Source organism: Natator depressus, chromosome 4, assembly GCF_965152275.1.
Source record: "Natator depressus isolate rNatDep1 chromosome 4, rNatDep2.hap1, whole genome shotgun sequence".
In the NCBI taxonomy this organism is placed as follows: Eukaryota; Metazoa; Chordata; order Testudines; family Cheloniidae; genus Natator; species Natator depressus.
The window spans coordinates 74,423,612-74,441,895 of record NC_134237.1 but is presented as its reverse complement, the minus strand read 5'-3'; the positions used below and the strand labels follow the sequence as shown (position 1 = coordinate 74,441,895).

The following is an 18,284-nucleotide window of genomic DNA, read 5'->3' as shown; positions in this document are numbered from 1 at the left end:
CCCATCTTCTATTGAAGGCATATAGCTCCCATCCGTCAAGGTGGTGTAAAGCCTTGGGGTCCTGTTTCAACTCATAACTAAGCTTACATATGGATGTCACTGGGCATCCAAAAATGCCTTCTTTCACCTCCAGCTTGCTAGGAAACTTTGCCGCTTTCTCCTAAACAAGGACCTGGCCAAAGTGATCCATGCACTTATGACCTCCAGATGGGATTACTGTAATTCACTGTTATCTGAAGCTGAATGTGAAAATAATGCATAGATCCAGCTGATACAGAACATGGCTGCCCCCTTCTCCATGGTTTAAGCTGCCGTGAGCAGTTAAAGCCCATGCTCTGGTCTCTGCACTGATTCCCAGTTCATTTCTGATACTAGTTTAAGGGCTTGGTCCTAATCATCAAATCAATTAATAAATCAAGCCCTGTTTATACTAAAGAATTAATTTTGTTCTGTGAACGTCCCTGACAGTTGCATTGCTTTAGAACAATGCAGATCACAGAGACCAGACAAAAGTGCCTGAGGGCTGGGACAAAACAGCCGCAGTCTAAGGGGTCAATATGGGAGGAACTTCCAGACTGGTGAAACAAATCCAGAGACTGACCATCTTTAGGAAATGGTGCAGAACCTACCTTTTTAATGAAGGCTTTCCAGCATGCCCAGTATGACACTCACAACACTGATATTCCTTCTGCCTCCATCCCCAAATAGACTTGGTCAACCAAACAGAAACTAACAGTAACAAAAAATTACCCCAAGCAGAGTTTTTACCCTGAAAAGGGAGAAGAGACAGAAATTCTGTGAAGTCCACTAGGGACTTCATTGCTGCTAATCGATTTTACTTGAGAGATGCTCAGATACTGCACTAATGGAGAGATGATATAACACCCGGAAATTTTAGCCTCCAGCTCTCTCCTGTGAGAATGTATGGTTTAGCTAACATCTAGGAAAATTAAAATTTTGTTTCCTTGAAATGTTAGGTCTCCTTCTTTCCCTTAGCTGTAACTAAGAGTCTCTCTGTCTCTGTAATCTAAAATTGTAGCAATACTGTAATTGTATTTTCTTGTGTAGCAGACCATTTGGCAGGACTACTATAGAATGTAGCTACTTCAGTTCATCTTGTGCTTCCAAATCAATATGGAAGGAATTTGCTTCCGGACTTTTCTTTTTTGTAGGAATTCCAAGGGTTTAGGTATTTTCCACACACAGATTTGGTTTCCCATCTTTTTTTATAAGCCTGTCACACACTGTGCAGTGTTTTACAAGAGTGGATTCAATTCTTCCACTCACTGTTTGCTCACATTGTTCACATTATCCAGTCACCCTTCTATCTTGGTAACATATTCATCAAGGTAATTTAGTCTTATAAATAAAATGTCAAGTTTGTCTCCCATAAAAGACTTTTTGTGAGTCCATCTGTATTGGTAACTAATGATTCTCAGAGTTCTCAGATAGAACTTTTCTTGTTTACTGAAGTAGGGGAGGAAAAAGATGGCTGCTGCAATGAGTCCTACATAGAGAAAAACTGAAATACATAGGTTTCAAAGTGATTCACAAAGGAGGGGGGAAACGGAAGTACTGAGAAGTTAAGTTGCTTGCCCAAGATTACTTAACACACCTGCATGTGGGATATATTCATACTTCTCTGTCAAAGTTATTTGATCCAAACATTCACCCTTAAGGCACTGTTGGATAATTAGAATAACATGAAGCAACAGAAAGCTATAACTTCAAACAATACCTAAATTAAAATATTATAGGTGATAAAATGATTGATTGGTAAATATTGACAGAAAGCATTACTGTCAATAATAGGTTAATAAACAAAAGAAGCTTACAGTATGTCATTTTCAAAGCCATATTTTAAATATGATTTGAATAAATCTAGTTATGGTAAAATCTCAACCTACAATGTTGCATACAGGAGTACAAATTCAGTTCTCATTTAGTCAGTCTTAACTGCACAGTAAATTTAGATCAGATTTACACTGATGTAAATCGGAGTAGAATTTGTCTCAGGGTCATAAACTGGGGGTCAGTGTTCTGAGAAGAACTGAGATGTGTCTGGATTCAAGCACTGTGACAACACTTCTTCAGTTTGTTAATGCTTCTTTATATCACTTATATAGCTATATTTAAAACAGATTCTGGTTTTGGTGATTGATAATTTTCTATCCTCAGAATTAGACTACATCTAGACTGTGATGAAAACAGCACCTTATGAGAAAATAATACATAACTATAAAATAATCCAGATATCTTGCAAGGGCATTTGGATGCTATTATTGATTACATTCACAGACTATAATAACTCTTCAGTAGAGTTGGCTGAAAATTTTCTAGTGGAACAGTTTGCTTTCAGGAATTGCCAATTTGAAATATTTAATGGGAACATATCTATTTTGTCAAAAATTTTGATGGGAAATTATTGAAATGTTTTGTTTTGATAAGGTCAAAACATTTTGTTTTGATTTTATCATTTTGACTTGTGGGGTGTGTGTGTATGACAAAATTATTAAATTTAAACAAAACATTTTGACCTTATTGAAACAAAATGTTCAGTTCATTTCAATGTTGCCAAAACAAAATATTTCAGAACTTTCATTTTGCAGTAAATTTAAAAATTTCTAATATTTGTTCTTATTAGGGGCAAAAGAAATTTCAAAATATCAGAATTTCCTGTGGAAGGGAAATTCTGTTTCCCAACCAGCTGTATTCTTCAGATACTTAATTATGTAGAATAGGTAAACCATGCAGATAAATTAAATAACTGAGGATAGGAATAGTTTCATGCAGGATTATCAACTATCTCTCTTTTTTTTTAAACTAAAGGATTTGTGTACTTTTTCATTTAGAAATAAAACTTTTGCAGGCCTTTTCATTTTGTTTCATCTTCATATTATATCCTTCTTCCTGTGTGTCAGACTTTCACTCTCTCTTTCTTCAGATCCCTCCTCAAATTCATTTATTTTGCTTTTCTTTCCACCTTTAACCTCTATTAATTTCCCTTTTCTCTACCTCATTCTCAGTGTTAAAAATATCAGAATGTATAAAGCTCATTTACAGTATAATGCAATTCATATCATATTTATTTTAGCCTTTTTTCACTTTCTTTTCTATAATTTCCTTTGTTTTCTATGTTTTCTTGTTTGTTTGATGTGGTTTTAAGTTCTTTGGTATAGGGACAGTGGGTCTGGTACTGATCTCACTTATATCAGCTGTACCTTGGTATAGTCCAATTGACTTCCTTAGTGTTATTCCTGATTTAAATTAGCATGAGACCAGAATCAGGGTGCCATCTTCTGAGTTCTGTAAAGAACCACACAAAATTACAGTGTTTAAAATTAATAAAAAGGAGTTTTGCAATTTTGGAAATCAGTTAAATTATACTAGTGCTAAATAGATGTGAGATCAAAATCAGGCCGATCATATTCAACTTGAATATAAGTAGCATATAGCAAAGTTGATTTTTAATCATAGTATATGGTTCAGATTTTTCTTCAGTTGGAATTATTGTATTTTCATTTCACTGACATTAATCACATCAAAATTCTAGTGGAAAATACATATAAATTGATATAATCTAAAAGATTATGCAAGAGAAATGTTTACACACAGCCTTCTTTAGGAATATTTCCATTTATTTGCACACTACCTATGTTTGCTTCACTATGCTAAATTAATTACATGCTTTTTTAATATATTTCAATTGGTCAATAAATGTGGTATACAAGTACATTAAAATGGATTGCTTTAGAGCCAGAATTTTCCTATTAAGAAAAGCCTTGAAAATCCAATGTGCTGACAACTATAATCACAGCAGATGCATTAAGTATTATTATTGCATGTTGCACCATCAATTATGTGTCGTAGTCTCTGCCAAATATTAAGTATTTTGACCTTTGATATTAATAGAGAAGGATATAAGGGATACATAAAAGAAACTGTAAATGTAAAGCATGGGAAAACATGTTATAAACTTAATTTTGTTTATAGATTTTTTTTAACCTTCCAGATATTGTTTTTCTGTTAACTATAATTTTATGAAATATTTAACATACTACGGAATTGGAATACCACATTATGAAATACATCTATTTTACAGAACAAAAAGTTTTCCAAAATGTAGGTAATTATATAACAGCTTTGGAATAAGAAATCAAGCCATATACTTTCCTGTTTCACAATGCCACTAAGACACCAGAGTGATAAGAACTGTAGAAATATAGATAGGTAGGTCTATAAGTAATTTACTGTGAAGGATAGTTTATTTACTATGCTTTGTTACTTTATTTAGAAGGAGAGGATTTGTCATTTGATTCATTTAGAGCCCTTTTCTCCCATACTCCTTAATAAACCATGTAGATTAAAAGAAATGAAGTGAGCATCTTCTTGTGGGATTTCCTGGTCAGACTTCTGTATTTTGAGGAATTGTTCCACTCCACACAGTCACTCCTGACGTTGTAAAGATTTATCAGTGAAAGAATTTTTCAGGCTTTGCCTCCAAAATGTAACCAGCTCCTACTCAGTGTGATCACACAACTATGCCCAGGGCTGGCCTCAGTATTTTAGGATGGGTCAGTGAAATGTTTCCTTGGACTTAACTGACTCATTTACATAATAGAAAGAGAAAGGAAAGCATGGTGTATATAGGTAGTATTCTCCCCTCCCATCTAGGAGCTAGGGCTGGGCCCTACCCTCTGTTACGTGCAAGTGGCTCCTACTGAAATCAGCGGACTGCTTAATAAATCAGAAGTCACAGTCTGGTCCTCACTGTTTTAGAATTGCCTTTATCTAAATAGCTTGATAATGTTATGTTATTTTATGGCAACATAACAGTTGTTATGTTTAGTACAATGGTTTTATTTTAAATTTAGGATTACATCTAAAAGTTCATTTGAGAATAACTAGTATGGTGTAAGTAATCAAATATCCAAACTTTAATCACTTCCAAACCTTGTTAATCTGACCTAGCATAACACTGTTAAACATAAGGGCTCTATTCATTAATTTACAGTACATTTCTGTTCTTACTTGGTTTCTTTTTTATTTTTGTTTTTTTCATGTTACGCTTTCCGGAACAGTTATTATGATGTTGATTTTCATGAAGCCAAACTACTTAGAGATTTAAAAGTATCGTTTCTGGTATGCACTATGTACAAGCAGATGTACAACCAAAAGCAGAACAAAGAGCCTAGATAAAAAAAAGAGTTAGCTGGTTTATTAGATTAATTAACCAAAACCGGTATATGTAGATTTTTGCAAATGTCCAGGCATCAGTTAGAACTGCTTTTATAGTTCTGGCTCTAAAAAAATTCATTTATTTAATTTTTTTTATACTGAATACTTTTTCCGTTATCAAATATAGCTGTCAGTATATTCCAACTCAGGTTTCCTTGGCCTATTCAATTACTGTTAGAAATGCAGTTGACGCCCTCATTTAATCAAATGGAAATTAAGATTTAGTTGTGTGTACAATTTGGCAGTAGCATCTGTTTGATTGCTCTGCCAGAATTAAATTTCCACATAGGTCATTAATGCCTCTAATTGTCTCATTCAACATGAACCAGTTATAAATACTTGCCTAATTTGCCGCAGTTCAAAACTCATGCCTTTTACAGGTTAATAATGACTGCAGCAAGGAGAGATCAACACACATTTTGAAATACATTTGCAGACACATACCAGCAATAAATAGACAACTTTCCTTTTCTTTCTCCTCTAAATTGTTAGTGGTGCTTAGGAGGGCTCTGGTTACAATACTGAGTACAATATGTGTACCATGCTATTCACCCTTGCTTCCATTCTTTCTTCCCTTGTCAGGCTGAAGAGAAGAAATAGCAAAAGCCCTCTAGTGACTGAATAGTTTCCCTACATTGTACTTGTAAAACTGACTTAAAACATCAGTTGGCTTTAAAGGGAAGTGTGTTCATTAATTAAGCTCAATAGCGAGTGATTCCTAAGAACAAAAACTGTGATTCTGTGGTCATTCTAATTACTCACTTGCAACTAGAACAATTGTAGGCCCAGTTTCATGGGTTATTTATAGAATAAACTAGGTATAGTGCACTAGAAAACTTCCCTCTGCTATACTGGAAATGAGTATATACTCCCTGTGAATCTGTTTTAATCACTCTCCTAGAATTTGGGCAGTTATACTGGAATAATCTTATTGCACTTCCTCAGCAAACATCAAGATCGTATTCTTCTTCTCCATCAAGACTTCATTTTGCAGTAAATATGTACTGCATCTTATAAATATATTGTTTTTTCCTTTTGCCCACGTTTGAAAAATGTGTGCATGCTTCATTATGTTCTCCTTTACATGAACACTTTAAATTGTAAACACTATTACATTAATAGTACACATGGCCTTCTGGAAAATCCATGAGGAAATGCATTTTTAAAACAATATTTCACAACATTATCTTAGATCAGGACTTGAAAATTATACTTATCAGGAGTGAATACGCAACTTTCTCTGGCAATTGGATCTGTAATATTAAGCAATCCATTTCTGTAGATTTTAAGTTTCAGACACACATTGCATTTCTAGCTCTTGACAGAATCATAGAAATGTAGGGCTGGAAGGGACCTCAAGAGGTCATCTAGTCCAGCCAGCTGTGCTGCCGCAGAACCAAGTGACCTAGAACATCCCTGACAGGTGTTTGTCATGCCTGTTCTTAAAAACTTTCAATTAAGAGGATTCCGTAGCAGCTATTCTATTCTAGCACTTAACTACCCCATAGTTAGAAAGTTTCTCCAATATCTAACGTAAATTCCTTTGCTGCATATTAAGTCCATTACTTCTTGTCCTACCTTAAGTGGATTTGGAGAACAGTTGGTCACCATCCAGGGTGGATAAAAATCAATGATTTTAAAAAAATGGATTTTTTTAAATTTAAATTGGATTTTTTTGAGGAAAAAACCAATCTACAGATATCTTTGAGCTATCATGTAACTTAATTAAAACTATCTCATCATGGAATAGGGATTATAAATTCTAATTCTATAGTATGAGACAATATATTCATGTAATGTTTAAGAAAAGTTTTGTAAGTGAGTTCCAATAGTTCATAGATTAGGGACCCAATCTTATGAGGTTCCACAGGTTTCTGTATAGATTATTTAGGTTAATCTTTCTATCTACCCAATGGGACTCAGTGCTCAGTCTAGAAGATACCATCAGAGATGCTAATTTTGCAGTTCTCAAACTGTGGATTTGTGTCTCCAGAGGTTACATGTTTGTTAACAGCAAAAATGTTTTAAAATAATACATAGATGTGAGAAATAACAGACCTCAACTCTATTGTCCCTCTGAAAATTTGTGTACACAGAGTCAATCCCTTACCTCTCTCTAAAAGTGCAAAGTTTCAAAAATTTCAGTGAATAGAAGATTGTTGGGGGCAGAATAGATCTGGACAAGGAGAAGAAGTCTGGAGATAAATGTGAGAAGCGAGGGACGTATGCTTTTTTGTTAAAATATTATATGTTTGCTGTTGAAGAAAAAAATCCAGAATATTTAACATTGTTGTTTTAGTTAAACAAAACAATTTACATGTCTCTCTGGTGATGTTCTCCTCCTAATACAGCAAGGCAAGAAAATCCTCCAAATATTAATGATTAACCTGTTGAACTGGAGATAATTCACCTCCCAATGACTTCATAAATATCTGCTTCAATTACCTTTGGTAAATGAAATAACCAAATCATTCATTTTCTGATATAGCTATAAAACTAATCTGAACAGTTTTCAAAATAAATCACTGTTCAAAAATGTATAGTGTGTATCTTCTAAAAATGAAACCTATATCAATCTCTGAGTTGTGAAGAATATGTATTAAGGTTATAACAACCAACAAGAATGCACGTTTATGTAGAAAACCCTGATTAAATAGAGTCTTCCTGAGCAGTAATTTAAATCATGATTTAAATCAATTTGATTTAAATCAAATCCACCCAGTCACCATCCTCATTATAAGAGTCTTGAAATATGTTAAAGGCTGTTTTGAGGTTCCCCCTCAGTCTTCTTTTCTCAGTAGTATGGGTATACAGAGATAAACTTCTGAATGTAAGTGAACCAGGGTGACTTCCTAAGGGTATATCTATACTACAAACCTAAGGGTATGTCTTCACTAACTGTCTGATCAGCGGGCAGCGATCGATCCAGCGGGGATCGATTTATCGCATCTAGTCCAGACACGATAAATCGACGCTGAGCGCTCTCCCATCGACCCCTGTACTCCAGCGCCACGAGAGACACAGGCAGAGTCAACAGGGGAGCGGCAGCAGTTAACTCACCGCGGTGAAGACACCGTGGTAAGTCAATCTAAGTACGTTGACTTCAGCTACGTTATTCGTGTAGCTGAAGTTGAGTATCTTAGATCAATCCCCCCCACCCCCAGTGTAGACCAGGGCTTAGTCAACTTACATTAGATTGACTTATAGCCACCACAGTAATTACTGCAGTGTTGCATGTCTACACTACCCTCCTTGGGTTGGTTGTGTGTGTCCTCACCAAGAGCACTTCCACTGACGTAAGAGGGGCAGGGCGGGGACCTGAGAGCCCGGTCTCTCAGCTCCACTGTCAGCTCTGTAACTGAACAAAAAAATCTGTTAGTTTTGGCTCTGGTTTCTGCTGCTGGACAAGGGGTGGGCAAACTACAGCCCAGGGCCCATATCTGGCCCTTCAGACATTTTAATCTGGCCCTCAAGCTCCCGCCAGGAAGTGGAGTCCGGGGCTTGCCCCGCTCTTGTGCTTCAGCCGGGGAGCAAGGTTGGGGGCTTGTCCCACTCCGTTCATACCATGTCTCTGTGTGGCTCCCAGAAGGAGCAGCATGTCCCCCCTCCAGCTCCTATGCTTAGGGGCAGCCAGGGGACTCCGCACACTGCCCCAGCCTCAGGTGCCACCCACGCAGCTCCTATTGGCTTAAAACCACAGGCAATGGGAGCTGCAGGGGTGGTGCCTGTGGACAGGGCAGCGCTTAGAGCCGCCTGGCCGCACCTCCCTGTAGGAGATGGAGGGGGGACATGCCGCTGCTTCTGGGAGCTGCTTAAGGTAAGTGCCGCCCAGAGCCTGCACCCCTGAGCCGTTTCCGTGCCCCAGTCCTGATCCCTCCCCCTCCGAACCCTTCAGTCCCAGCGTGGAGCACCCTCGTGCACCTCCAACCCCTTATCTCCACCCCAGAGGCCACACCCCCAGCTGGAGACCTCACATACACACCCACCCACACCCCAACCCCCTGCCCCAGCCCGGAGCCCCTTCCTGCTCCCTGAACTCTTCATTTCTAGCCCCACCCCAGACCCTGCACCCCCAGCCAGAGTCCTCACCCTCTCCCGCATCCCAACTCCAAGTTTCATGAGCATTCATGGCCCCCATACAATTTCCATAACCAAATGTGGCACTCAGGCCAAAAAATTTGCCCACCCTTGTGCTAGAAAAACGAATTTAGAAGACCTTTTATTACCTGAGGTAACTTTTTACAATTTGATGTTTGAAGCGAAAATGAATGCAGTGCCTCCTGTCTCATCTTGGTATATGATAGACCAAGTTGGAGGAAGTGGGGAGGAGGCGGGCTAGCACAGGGCTTGTAGTGTAATCCAGCCAAGTTTCCAGGATGCAGGTGATCTTGGGTACTTCATTGTTGATTGTTTGTTGGTGTATCGTTTATAGGTGACGGATCTTGCATTGATCATGAGAACATCATAACGCCCATATTGGGTCAGACCAACGGTCTACTCATCCCAGTATCCTGTCTTCTGACAGGAGCCAATTCCAGGTGCTTCAGCGGGAATGAACAGAACAAGCAATCATTGTGTGATCCATCTCTGTTGTCCACTCCCAGTTTCTGACAGTCAGAGGCTAGGGATACCCAGAACATGTGGTTGTATCCCTGACCATCTTGGGTAATAGCCGTTGATGGGCCTGTTGTCCATGAACTTATCTCATTCTTTTTTTTAACCTCACTATAGCTTTGGCCTTCACAACATCCCCTGGCTACAAATTCCACAGATTGACTGTGTGTTGTGTGATGAAGGACTTCCTTTTGTTTTAAACTTACTGCCTATTAATTTCAGTGGCCCCTGGTTCTGGTGTTATCGTGAAGGAGTGAATAACGCTTCCTTATTCACTTGCTCCACACCATTCATGATTTTATAGACCTCTATCATATCCCTTCTTAGTTGTCTCTTTTCCAGGCTGAAAAGTTCCAGTCTTTTTAATCTCTCCTCATACGGAGCTGTTCCATACCCTTAATCATTTTTGTTGCCCTTCTGTGTACCTTTTCCAATTCTTATATTTTTTTTTCAGATGGGGTGAACAGAACTGCACACAGGTGTGGGCATACCATGAATTTATATAGTGGCATTATGATATTTTCTGTCTTCTTATCTATCCCTTTCCTAATGGTTCTTAACGTTGTTAGCTTTTTTGACTGCTTCTGTACACTGAGTGGATGTTTTCAGACAACTATCCACTATGAATCCAAGATCACTTTCTTGAGTGCTAATTTAGCTAACAGCTAATTTAGACCCCATCATTTTGTATGTATTGTTGGGATAATGTTTTCCAAAGTGCATTACTTTGCATTTATCAACATTGAATTTCATCTGCCATTTTGTTTCCCAGTAACGCAGTTTTGAGAAATCCCTTTGTAACGCTTTACAGTCTGCTTTGGATTAAATTACCTTGAGTAATTTTGTATTGTCTGCAAATTTTGCCATCTCACTGTTTATCCCTCTTTCTGGATCATTTATGAATATGTTGCATAGCACTGTTCCCAGTACAGATCTCTGAAGGAAACAACTATTTACCTCTGTCCATTCTGCAAACTGACCAGAAACTTTTTAAAAGACCAGAAAAAAAGGATAAAAATAAATGATCTATGAGAGGACCTCTCCTCTTATCCCATGACTGCTTACTTTGGTTTAAAGCCTTTGGTGAAGGACCTTCTCAAAGGCTTTCGGGAAATCCAAGTACACTATATCCACTGGATCACCCTTGTCCACATATTTGTTGACCCTCTCAAAGAATTCTAATGGATTTGTGAGGCATGATTTCCCTTTACAAAAGCCTTGTTGACTCTTTCTTCCCCAACAAATTGTGTTAATCTATGTGTCTATTAATTCTGGTCTTTACTGTCGTTTCAACCAATTTGCCTGGTACTGAAGTTAGGCTTACCAGCCTTCAGTTGCTAGGATTGCCTCTGGACCCTTCTTTAAAAATTGGTGTCACATTTTCCAGTGATCTTGCTATCATCCAGATATCCTCCAGTCATCAGGTACAGAAGCTGATTTAAATGACAGGTTACATATCACTCACTGTTAGTAGTTCTACAGTTTCATACTTGAATTCCTTCAGAACAGCATCTATTTTATTTCAGGTAACTTTGGGTATGTCTACACTGCAGATACCCAAGGCTGGCCCACATCAGCTGACCTGGGCTCGTGCTAAGGGGCTGTTTAATTGCTATGTAAACGTTTGGGCTCAGTCTGGAGCCCAGGCTCTAGGATCCTCGCAGGATGTCTACATTATAGGAGGAGCTGGGTCCCAGCCCCTTTAAGGGCACTCAGGCTTTGCTGCTGCTCCTAGGGGTTGGTGGCATGCGTAGCAATTAGAGCTGGTCCCCGATGGAGGGAAGAAAGGGGGAGAATACTTCATATCTCTTGTAATGAAGAATAAATAAGACTAACGTTCTCGTTCATTCAGCGACAAAGGGTTTTTCAGTATATATGAAATCTTTGTATCATGTATATTATTCCTGCTAGTAATTGTACAGGACATTCAAAAATCATGAGTCAGGCCTCCAAAAAAATCATGAGATTTAAAAAAGGGTTCTTTTATTTGACTTCTTGATTTCTGAGCCCTTAGAGTGTGCTCACTTCAGGGGTTTCTCTGCTGCCTGGAAGGCTAGAAGGTTCTGTTTTGTTTTGTTTTGTAATGGAAGATGAGTTTGTCAGCTCCAAGACCTGGGGTTTTAAGTAAAGCAATAAATATTGCAAGACTGACAATAAAATCACGAGAGTTGGCAACTTTGAAAGCAATATTTTGGAACTGTGCAGGGAATAAAATATTTCGTATTATGTAATAGTCTTTAGTTTGTTTACATACAGAAATTAATTCATGACTAAATCTTGCAGCCAATTTATGTAAGCCATATTCATTGCTAAAATTAATACTACTTGTCGTCACAGACACCTAAAAGCATCCATGTCAAAATTGTGCAGGTTAGGATAAAAAATAAATTTGGCCTGTTTAAAATTGTTAGACTCTGATAGGGATATATTATTTTTAAACTACCTATTTCGTCACCAATATTTTTTTAATGTGGTCATTTCTTGCTGGGATGCAGAAGACAATAGTTAGTGTATGTGTATGTATTTATATGTACAGAAGCAGTAGTTAATGAACACTGCTTATGTTGTCTCTAATATTGCTGTCGAAGGGCCACACTGTGGCCATTCCTGCATGCCCATGCGTGAGGAATTGTTAAGACATCCCTCCCTCTCCTGTACTGGATACCCATACTGTGGGTAGCTGCATCTGGGGAGACGGCAACTTCCAGAGAACCATTATGTGTGGTTTTCTCCACCATCATTGCGCATGTGAGTACGAGTGGGCGGGGAATGGATGGAGTGTTGACCAGGTACATTTTCTGCGTGATGTATGGTGGTGGGGTGCATGTTCCCCCTGCAACACGATGGGAATCACAAGGCAGAATGTAATAGTCCTCATCTCTTTCACAATCTGCATTTGAGACAATGGAAAATCACACTGGCCCCTACATGGAGCTTGTGGCAAACTCATGATTGACCCAAAACAAGATTGTTTTAAAAATACCTATGTTCATATCTCATTTATATTTGGAATGGGAAAAACTGATATTTACCAAATAGAGAATTACAAGATAGGGCTGATCCTGCAATAACTTATTACCAAATATAGTGTTTACTACTATGAATAGTTTCATTGGCTTCAATTGAACTATTCACAATAGTAAACACTATGCTCTATAGCAAGTGTCTGCAGGATCGGTCCCTAAGGATGTACAAAATTATAAAAACCAATTTTCAAAAATTATCTAATTTCATTTTCACCCATTTTTGCACTTTCATCATTTTTTGCTTTCGTGACATTTTGGGAAAACATACAAAATTTTACTTGCTCTCATCCTTTTTAATGTTACATGATGCTAGATAATATACATATAATAATAAAATCTGTCTAATTCTGTTTGAAAAATTAAAAATGTTATTTAAAAATCATTCGGTTATCCATAATACAAAATGTAATACATTGCCTTAACCTCCAAATTGTATCATGCAAGGGTTTACTTCTGCAACCCTTTTCTCACATGAATAATACTTATCTTTAACAATATGGTTGAGTAAGAATTAGTGATGAGAGAAAGGCATTGCAGTATCAGACTTTACAGAACAACACTAGTGAAGACTTTTTCGCAAGAGGATTCTTAAGGGGGAGACTTGATTTTAGAAAAGCTTAGCTGTTCAACAAACTAATTTACAGCAAAACTTGTGCAATGCAGAAAGTAATTAATCTTGCATGTTTCTTTAACAGGCTCATGCAAGCAAAGAGCTGGAAGAGCAGTTGCGGTCTGTGTCCAGTGTGGATGAACTCATGACAGTACTTTACCCAGAGTATTGGAAAATGTTCAAATGTCAGTTGAGGAAAGGGGGCTGGCAACACAACAGGGAACACTCCAGCTTCGACCCAAGATCAGATGATTCAGTAAAATTTGCAGCAGCACATTATAATGCAGAGATCTTGAAAAGTAAGTTCAGGAAATAAAAAATTTATCAAATACTGTAAATCAAAATCTGAAGAAATGTCAGTTGTGTCAAAAACATTTTAAAATCTAAGCACTGAAAATAAAAACGGCTAAGGCCTTTGATTTGTATTAATGCATAAATTAGGACCTTTAGACCAGTGCTTAATTTGTAATGAAAGAGGTGCCAGGGCTCAGCAATTTTTCTTATTTTCATAACTGATGTGGCAAGTCCAGAGGTGCCAGGGCTATGAACTGCCAAGCCTACAGGTGCCAGGGCTCAGCCCTGGCAAGCTCTGGCACAAATTAAGCACTGCTTTAGACGCTTCCATAATGAAAGAAACTAATCCTTATGGCTATTTTTTTCTGATATACGTTTTGTGAACTCAGTGGAATGCATGAGGTGTACACTGATGCAGAAGGAGGTGTTAGCACCATTTTCAGATAGTACAGTACAGCAGATATCTGAAATTAAATCCAAAAGTCCTCAGTTGGAAAGAATCTCTGCTATGCTGGGACTTTGAAGACTTTGCAGGAAGTAAGAAGGCAGTAATAGGGGACTCCCAAAGAATGTCCCCACTGGGGGGAAAAAAGCAAATATTTGTCTTTTTCCCCCTCATTTTGTTCAATTAAGCTATAACCCAGAATAATGTATGCATTATTCAGCTATTGATGTGTGCCTCAGATGCACTGGGAGGCTCATGGCAAAGGATCTTCAACCACCTGGAGTAGCCAAGTAATGCACACTTTGGTGTGGCTTATTTTGATTGTGTAAAGTATGTTTATAACATTACAACAGACCAGTTGAAGCATTAATGGATATTAACAGAATTCTTTTTTTTTTATCATTCTGCCTGAAAATAAATTACTTTATGGTAGGGCTGTCAAGCAATTAAAAAAATTAATCGCGCTGTGAAACCATAATAGAATAACAACACAGAATACAAAGTGTATAGTGCTCAGTTTATATTTAATTTTGATTACAAGTATTTGCACTTTAAAAAAACAAAAGAAATAGTATTTTTCAATTCACCTAATACAAGTACTGTAGTGCAATCTCTTTATCATGAAAGTTGAACTTACAAATACAGAATTATGTACAAAAAAAACCTGCATTAAAAATAAAACAAAGTAAAATTTTAGAGCCTACAAGTCCACTCAGTCCTATTTCTTGTTCAGCCAATCACTAAGACAAACAAGTTTGTTTACATTTGCAGGAGATAATGCTGCCCGCTTCTTATTTACAGTATCACCTGAAATTGAGAACAGGTATTCTCATGGCACTGTTGTAGTCGGCGTTGCAAGATATTTACATGCCAGATGCGCTAAAAATTCATATGTCCCTTCATGCTTCAACCACCATTCCAGGGGACATGTGTCCATGCTGATGACTGGTTCTGCTCGATAACAATCAAAAGCAGAGCAGACCGACACATGTTCATTTCATCATCTGAGTCAGGTGCCACCTGCAGAAGGTTGATTTTCTTTTTTGGTGGTTCAGGTTCTGTAGTTTCCGCATCAGAGTGTTGCTCTTTTAAGACTTCTGAAAACATGCTCTACACCGTGTCCCTCTGAGATTCTTAAACCTTGGATCAAGTGCTGTAGCTATCTTTAGAAATCTCACATTGGTACCTACTTTGCATTTTGTCAAATCTGCAGTGAAAGTGTTCTTAAAATGAACAACATACTGGGTCATCATCCGAGACTGCTATAACATGAAATATATGGCAGAATGTGGGTAAAACAGAGCAGGGGACATACGATTCTCCCCCCAAGGAGTTCAGTCACAAATTTAATTTACTCATTTTTTTAATGAGCGTCATCAGAATGGAAGCATGTCCTCTGGAATGATGGCCGAAGCATGAAAGGGCATACAAATGTTTAGCATATCTGATGCATAAAATACCTTGCAGAAGTGCCATTCTACAAAAGTGCCATGTAAATGCCTGTTCTCACTTTCAGGTGACATTGTAAATAAGAAGCAGACAGCATTATCTCTTGTAAATGTAAACAAACTTGTTTGTCTGAGCGATTGGCTGAACAAGAAGTAGGACTGAGTGGACTGGCAGGCTCTAAAATTTTACATTGTTTTTATTTTTGAGTGGAGTTATGTAACACAAAAATGTACATTTGTAAGTTGCACTTTCACGACAAAGATTTCACTACAGTACTTGTATGAGGTGAATTGAAAAATACTATTTCTTTTGTCATTTTTACAGTGCAAATATTTATAATAAAAAACAATATACACTTTGATTTCAGTTACAACACAGAATACAACATAGATGAAAATGTAGAAAAACATCCAAAATATTTAATAAATTTCAGTTGGTATTCTGTTGTTTAACAGTGCAATTAAAACTGTGATTAATCATGATTAATTTTTTTAAATGTGATTAATTTTTTCCTTAATTGCATGAGGTAACTCTTATCAACAGCCCTACTTTATAGGTTTTTTGGTGGGAAGTTGTAGAACTTATAAGATGAAGAGTAAAATTTACAATACAGTAGGTGGGTTTGAATTGAATTTTTAGAGGAGGAATTGATTAGATAACAGGTGTAATGTTAGTTCTTCTTTGAGACAGAAAGCAACCTAACAGAAGCTGGCTCCAAGACAGGAACAGGGCTGTTGTGAGGCAAGTTACATCACTTTTTAATGATGAGGTCTCAGCTGTGCACAATTGCAATTTGGCAAAAATGCCCAGCCAGAAAATCCAATCAATGTCTAAGGACCTAGCCGAATTAGAATTTAAGTTTAAGGAATAAGGTATAAAATATTGCCCTGTAATTTTCTTTTTTTGCATTGGAAAAGCATAGAGAGAGCACTCTGTAGTTTACAAAAGTAAATGAACATCCAATTAAATATTTGTCACTTTAATAGTACAGGACACAAATCAAACATGCTTTTTAACATACTGTGTGGTCCAAATCCTGAAGTGTTTGTTACTCAGGGCCAGATGATTCTCCTTTGCAGATATTGTCACATAGGGATAGGAAACTACACATGGAAATCTCTCTGAAATCTTCGGATATCCTGAGATCTACCTAGACTTTGGGAATGTTTACTAGGATCCAAGTGGTTCCACTACAGCTCTGTCCCCACTGTGGCTCTGCTCCCTGGCAGCACTGCCATGGGATTCTGGAAAGTTACTGCAGAGAGAATTCAGTTTCTCTAAAGAAATGTGTATTTCATTGAATCAAGAATCTAAATACACAAAGTCACATGCTAGTCTGATTCCAAACATAAGCAAGTTGCTGTTAATATATGGTGGAATGTTGTTCTTATTTTAACTAGCTGCATTATAACATATGAACTTCCCTATAACTTGGCAGGTATTGATAATGAATGGAGGAAAACTCAGTGCATGCCACGCGAGGTGTGTGTAGATGTGGGGAAAGAGTTTGGAGCAACAACAAACACCTTCTTTAAACCCCCATGTGTATCCATCTACAGATGTGGAGGTTGCTGCAATAGTGAGGGGCTGCAATGTATGAATATCAGCACAAGTTACATCAGCAAAACGGTAGGTTCTTATTCCAGTTATATTGTGAGTTGTCTTTACATATCAAGTAAATGGATAGTTATGCATTTTAACGTATTGCTACATGGAAAAACATATCCCAGAATCTAATTTTATTTCAATTTATTATTCATTTGAACACACATTGTTTCCAGAACTATGTTACCTTTATATAGTGTGCAGCTAAGAATAATTAATGACATAAGGAGTGGGGAGAAACTATGTTAAAAGAAATTTAGGTTGCAAAGTCAAGCACTTGAAAGTTATGAAATGCCAGATTTGCAATTGCCCATGCAACCTTAATCCTACCTCCTGGTGTGTCCCACTATGCACTGTATGAGATAGGAGTGCTGTAGAAAAAATAGTATGTGATCGTCTCAATACAGACTGTATCATACTGTACATGCAAGGGGGCAGAATTGAGATTGCATGGACACTTAACTTTCAAGTGCTTGACTTGCTAACTTAAATAACATTTGTTTAACATAGTTGGATTTTTACTGTAATTTCTAGGGTTTTTTAAAGGAAAAAAAGCTAAAATTAAATACTGTTATGTGCAACTATAACAATTACACATTCCATCATTGAGCAGCATAGTTAAGCAGCCTCCCAAATAGCCATTCACTATTGTCATCTTCTCAGATCAGCTGACTGTGTGTTTTTCCTTTGGTAGTCTCTCTCTCTCTCTCTCTCTCTCTTCTTTGTGGGTGCTCTAAATGAGGATGATCTAATTTTAGTGTTAATATAATCTCCTTTATCACCTAGTTCCATTTTAGATGAAATACTGCACAATTGGAGCCCCAGCACAGCAGAAGCAGCTGTGTAGTGGCAGCTGATGCGAGTAGGATTCCTTAGCATGAAACTGCTTAGTGTACAGCCCAGCTAAGGAAAGGATTAGGGAAAGGGAGAGAAGAGTCAATGAGGAAAAGATAAATGTTCATAATCTTATCTCAGTCCCAAAAGCCTTTTTGCAAACATACTG

The 18,284-nt window shown here is 37.5% G+C and overlaps 1 protein-coding gene across 1 annotated transcript in view; it reads left to right on the top strand.

The window, feature by feature from the left end:
• Positions 1-18,284, top strand: part of VEGFC (vascular endothelial growth factor C) — a 135,460-nt gene that overhangs the window by 87,735 nt on the left and 29,441 nt on the right. Inside the window, exons 2-3 of the mRNA XM_074950069.1 lie at positions 13,574-13,787; positions 17,115-17,305. Coding sequence (XP_074806170.1) covers positions 13,574-13,787; positions 17,115-17,305 — 405 coding nt within the window. The remainder of the gene's footprint in view (positions 1-13,573; positions 13,788-17,114; positions 17,306-18,284) is intronic.